Source organism: Pseudophryne corroboree, chromosome 10 (genome assembly GCF_028390025.1).
Source record: "Pseudophryne corroboree isolate aPseCor3 chromosome 10, aPseCor3.hap2, whole genome shotgun sequence".
Classification (NCBI taxonomy): Eukaryota; Metazoa; Chordata; class Amphibia; order Anura; family Myobatrachidae; genus Pseudophryne; species Pseudophryne corroboree.
In genome coordinates this window covers 18,693,336-18,699,335 of record NC_086453.1, presented here as the reverse complement: position 1 = coordinate 18,699,335, position 6,000 = coordinate 18,693,336, and the positions used below count along the sequence as shown (strand labels likewise).

The 6,000-nt window shown below is 45.1% G+C and overlaps 1 protein-coding gene across 2 annotated transcripts in view; it reads right to left on the bottom strand.

Annotated features, from left to right (window-relative positions):
• Nucleotides 1-398: 398 nt before the first annotated feature.
• Nucleotides 399-6,000, bottom strand: part of KMT2B (lysine methyltransferase 2B) — a 175,439-nt gene continuing 169,837 nt past the window's right edge. For both annotated transcript variants that reach the window (XM_063942182.1, XM_063942181.1), the window contains exon 37: nucleotides 399-1,652. In XM_063942182.1, coding sequence (XP_063798252.1) covers nucleotides 1,377-1,652 — 276 coding nt within the window. In that variant the 3' untranslated portion in view covers nucleotides 399-1,376. The remainder of the gene's footprint in view (nucleotides 1,653-6,000) is intronic.

The window sequence follows — 6,000 nt, the reverse complement described above, 5'->3', positions numbered from 1 at the left end:
CTCCTGGCACAATTTTCCAAACTGAGGGAGGAGGGATGTGAAGGGGGAGGAACCGGCTGTGCAGACAATGCTAATTTTAGATTGTGCCACACCTCCGGTTGCAAGCTTCACACCCCTACTGTATAGGACTCCAGTGTCCCCTAGTGGATGAAAGAGAAAATAAGTGTTCAGCCTCTACATATTGTGACATTATAAAGTTCCTGGTAATTGTAAACACTTTCTTTTGCGTATATATATATATATATATCTATATCCATTTTTTGAGCTTGCTTTGTGGGGATTTCTATGATTTATAGTCATTAATAAACATTATGTTTTATATTTTAAACTTGACCAGTGCACATCACAGTTCCCACATTTTATATACTGATGGTTTATGCCGAGCACCCAAACACACACATGGCAAATTGTTCCTTTTATTTAAAATGCTAAACAGGAGGTGAAACATGAAACATTATTATTCTCCAGCAAGTTAAATAAAAAAAAGTGCATAGAAAACAATGTTCTTACAAATCTTTATACAATTATTTACACTCGATCCTCAATACGCTGTCCACTTTATTAGATTAAATTCTGAAACTGCAATATGTTCGCCACTCATTCCCCCCCACGAAACAAAAAAAAAAAAAAAAAAAACCTGTTAAAAATGAAGAAAAGTTCTGGAGACGAGGAAGGATGAACGAGGAGATAGTCCGGAAAAAGACGGTGCACTCTGTTGAGGGTACTATGGGTAAAATGACTCTATAAACGAAGAGCTGAAGAGAAGCTGGGGAACGTTAACCCTTGCAGGGCCTGGAAGGTCATGTAAGTAGCAGCAGAAGGATTAAAAATGATTGTCACTCCCCCCCCCCCCCCGGAAAAGTACTTTGTGTGCTCCCCAAAGAATGGATAGCTTGAGATGGGAGTGAGCTCAACTTTTTGAGAAAAAAAAAAAATGACAGATCAGGATGCGAAAAAGAAAATTAGATATCCTTGCTGTTTGACGTCGTAGCACTAACCCCTTCCCCCCCACCACCCTCCTTAATTTAACACACACACGTACACATTCCCCGAAAATGTGCAAGCTTAAGAAGGGGCGGGCAAGTACTGAAATATAGCAGCAGGGAAGAGGCATAATCCGGAGAGAAGAAAATCAAAGAAGACCCTGAGAGGAAGGAGAGGAATCGCCCTGTAGCCTAGTGGGGACAGGCAGGACAGAGGGTAAAGTGCGGTTTCCTGTAATGCTCTCCTCTCTTCCGAACCTCCAATATGTACAGCTTTCTGAAAGGAGAGAAGCAGAAACACAGCCCAGTCTGGGAGGCTGGTGGGCCTGTCTGCTCCGAGCTTGGAAGTGCCAGCACCTCCACACAGTTTTTGCTGCCAGGCTTTCCTGTCGCTCAGTTGAGGAACCGGCGGCACTTCTTGGCACCACAGTTACAGGGCAGCTTGTTGCTTGCATCCTCGATGGGAAACTTGTAGTCATAGGTCAGCTCCTCGCCGCGGTAAATGCTGCGCAGGGCAAATATTACAATGTGCTTCTGGCCCTCCACATGGATAACCCTCGAGTAGCAGTTGGGCTCGCACGAGTGGTTGATGAATCGGGCTGCGTTGCCGTGCATGGTTGCGTCCACCACATCGAAGTCATCTATACGGAACATGTAGCATCCAATACCCTGTAACACAAACAATAGATATTATATTAGTTGGGCCAAACCCCACAGTTCATTCATCTCACTGGGGAACAATAGGACCAAAGGGAATATTGAGTTTCTATTAGGACTTGAATCTTTAAAAATATCTACTCTGTTTATGCTACTCCCTATTCCCCTGATGAAGCCACAATACCTACTGTAGAAACGTTTCAGTATGGCGAGAAGCTTCTTGTCTTATCTGGTATAAGCGCTTACACCAGTGGTTCCCGATCTTGATCCTCAAGGACCCCCCAACAGTTCATGTTTTCCAGGTCACCTAGCAGGTGCACAGGTGTACTCATTACTCACCGACACATTTTAAAAGATTCACAGGTGGAGCTAATAATTTCACTTGTGATTCTGTGAGGAGACCTGGAAAACATTAACTGTTGGGGGTTCTTCAGGACAAAGTTTAGGATCCACTGGCTTACACAACTGAACTTGAGGGACTGAAAAATAATCAAATCCATTACAGTATCGACTGAACATATTCAAGGCTGTGTACCAATGAAATTACTTCCATTCTGCATCGGGATGGTAACTGAATATGGCATTACAACATATCAGCTCTTGAATGTAAGGTGCTTTACTGCTACTCATTCTGAATGTTCGGCTAGCTCTGGTGGACTCTCAGAGAGGAGAACAGGCCTGATCTCGTAAAAAAAAACAGCAACCAAGTCCTCAGACAACTTGTCTGCATGACAGGTACAGCTAATCCAGCAGTAGCTCTTTAGGAGTCCAATCTGTTTCTTTACCAGGATCAGTGGTTAAGTTCCTCTGTAGATTCCTGGGGTCATGGGCACTATGGGATACAGCAATCTTCTCAAGATACTACCAAGATGAAGATTTTTCATTACCAGCCTTACGATGGATTTGGTAAAACACTAGCCCCTGCAAAAAGCTATCTACCCACTATTCAGAGTGGTAATCCCCACAGTGCAAGCAAATCAGACCAAGACCGGGTTCTAGGCCAACATTTTTGGTCCTGAAACCAAAGCCTTCCATTGAGACAATCATGTACCTCAAACCCTCAAGTCACTGGTTTGGGCGAGCAAGTTCAAGATGGAATCATTGAGATCTGACATCAGCCACATCGGATGGGACCAGTGCATGCTGTCCATGGACTTCATGGAAGCACACCTGAATGCTTCAATCTGGGAAAATCAACAATGTCGTCTCATGCCACCCATTTTCAGACTCGGGAACTCCTTTTTGGTCTTAGTGACTGCCCCTTGGATATCAGGAGTGCAGCCCTGGCTATAATCTTTATGACCTCCCAACAGGATAATGCTACCTTACTTGAAAATATCTTGAAAATAAACCTGCTTCATAATCAGGTGGTGGACTTTTAGTTTTTTTTGATGGACTGTTACAGAAAATGGTAAGGTGTCTATTGGCTTGCAGACTGACATTCGTTCTGTTCTGCATTAAGGTTCTCGGGAAGATGGTTTTATCAGAGGATGTGCACTTTACACAGTTCAAGGGTCATCCAGATCGAAAGGTCTCCATTCACACAATCTCACTCCCTTGGTGGTTGAAGGTAGACAATCTCAACATGGACTGTCTCGATCCAATATGGAACTGGACGACTAACAGATATCTTCCATTCTGGAGGCTGTTCTTCGCTAGTTTCAGGTTGTTGTCGTCTCTGGCAGAGGTCAGGCTTCTGAGTAATGCCATAAATTGAAAGTATGGTAGTAAATGTTCTAAGCTCAGGAACACAACTTCTCCTGCGGGCAAAGCAATCACTGCGGTGGCATAAATGAATATTCAGGGAGGCACAAAGAAAAAGGCCTCAAGGATTAGATATGGTGAGCAGGTCATAATTTTTGGCCACTAAAGGCAAAATTCATATTTCGGGTTAAGAACTGTCAAAATGGTCATAATACAACGAATCTTAGGCTTTCATGGCTTCATCAAGATGTTTTCCCATAAAGGAAGATCTACTAAAACTGGAACTTTCCTCCCATCAGAGATCAGCCTGGGTGGTCGTAACCTTGTTCAGGATGGGAAACCTGATTCGACAACAAGCTATCACTGGGCCTGTTAAACCTGTTCTTTATGGGTTTCTTCTAGAAGCGTCTAGTACTCCTACTGGGTGTGCAGAGCTTTCTGCAGTGTGAGGCGAGCTATTCCTTGAGAACTGAGTTGTGTTGAAATTATCACAGCAGTCTTTTTGAACCTCTAGACACGGTGGATCTCAAGTCTCTCACGTTTTCCTTCTAGCCATTTCCATGACTTGGAGGGTGTCTGAACTAGTCGTTTAGTTTCACAAGTCTGGTGCTTCAGGATGAAGATTGGGTCGTTCCCCATAAATAACCACAATTTTTTCAGCCTAAGGTGGTCTTTAAAGGTTGGTACACACCAGAATGACAGCCCATCGGGCCGAATTTCCTTCGTCCAGGACCATGGCTGATTGCCCGTACACGCCAGGAAGATTTTATTAAAACGACAGAACGATGACTGTTGGGTCCATCGTTAATATACCCTGGTTCGCATGTGATATCTTCAGGTTAGCCGTGCAGCACGGCCTACTAGAAAATATAGCATACGACCCGCAGGAACGCACAATCGCGCATACACACTGCCAGATATGTCGCTACGATACGGCCAGACAGCATATCGTGCCAATATTGCCCAAGAGTCAGCCCTAAGAGGAAGAGACGTCGCTTCACTCACTTGATTGTTGTCCTGGTATTAAAGATACAGGTCAAAAAATAGGATTTTGGTTACCTACCGGTAAATCCTTTTCTTGTAGTCCATAAGGGATACTGGGGTCTTAGTACAATGGGGTATAGATGGGGTCCAAAGGAGCCGGTGCACTTTAAATTTCTTCAACTGGGTGTGCTCCCCTCCTACAGCCAGTCTAGGTAAAACTGTGCCCGAAGGAGAATGGACATACTTGAGAGAAGGAACATAACGAGTGGTGAGATTCACACACCACAACATAAACCGACCAGCAACGGCTGGTAACAAAACAGCAACAGCTGAACAGGTACATTTTTACAGAAGAAAAACTTGCATAAGAGTCAACGCACTGAGGCGGGCGCTCAGTATCCCTTATGGACTACAAGAAAAGGATTTACAGATAGGTAACTAAAATTCTATTTTCTCTAGCATCCATAAGGGATACTGGGGTCTTAGTACGATGGGTACGTCCCAAAGTTTCCAGAACAGGCAGGAACATGCGGAGACTTCTGCAGCACCATCTGCCCAAACTGGAAATCCTCTTTGGCCAGGGTATAGAACTTCACAAAGGTGTACTTCCGACCAGGTAGCAGCTCGGCATAGTTGCAAGGCCGAGACTCCACGGGCAGCCGCCAAGTAAGAACCCACCGATCTTGTAGAGTGGGCCTTCAGAGACTGAGGAACAGGTAGGGCTGCCGACACATAGGCCTGTTGGATAGTAAGCCTGAGCCAACGAGCAATGGACTGCTTAGAAGCAGGGCAACCATTTTTCTGCGCATCATAGAGCACAAACAGGGAATCAGTCTTTCTGATCCGAGCGTCCTCTTGACATAAATCTTCAAGGCTCACACAGCATCCAATGCCTCCGGAGGAGCAGAAGAGCCAGAACTAGACGGGACCACAATAGGTCGGTTCAAGTGGAATACTGCCTAGTCCTCAACTCTGTCTTCATGAAAGACCAAGTATAGACTTTTACACGATAATTCTGAGACACGCCTAGCAGAAACCAGGGCCAGCAACATTACCGTCTTCCACGTATGGTACTTGTCTTCTACAGCCATCAAAGGTACAAACCAGGAGGACTGTAGAAACTCCAAGACCATATTTAAATCCTAGGGTGCCGTTGGCGGCACAAAAGGGAGGCTGTATGTGAAGTACCCCTTGCAAGAAAGTCTGAACTTCTGGCAACATTGCCAACTTCTTCTGGAAGAAAATAGAGAGGGCTGAAATATGGACCTTGAGGGAGCCCAGACGTAGGCCCATATCCACTTCAGCATTTAGGAAACACAAGAAGCGTCCCAGGTGAAAATCCGCAGAAGGATACGTGCGCTCCTCGCACCAAGAAACATATCTCCTCCAGATATGATGGTAATGCTTTGACATTACAGGCTTCCTGGCCTAAACCATGGTTGCAATAAAATTTTTGGAAAATCCTTTGCGAGCTAGGATGTTCCGCTCAACCACCATGCCGTCAAACGAAGCCGCTGTAAGTCCGGGTAGACGAACGGACCTTGTTGAAGAAGATCTCTTCTCAGTGGCAGAGAACAAGGGGTCTTCGACAGACATGTCCAGAAGATCCGCGTACCACGCCCTCCGAGACCAGTCTGGGTCAATTAGAATTGCCTGGACTCTTTGATGCCTG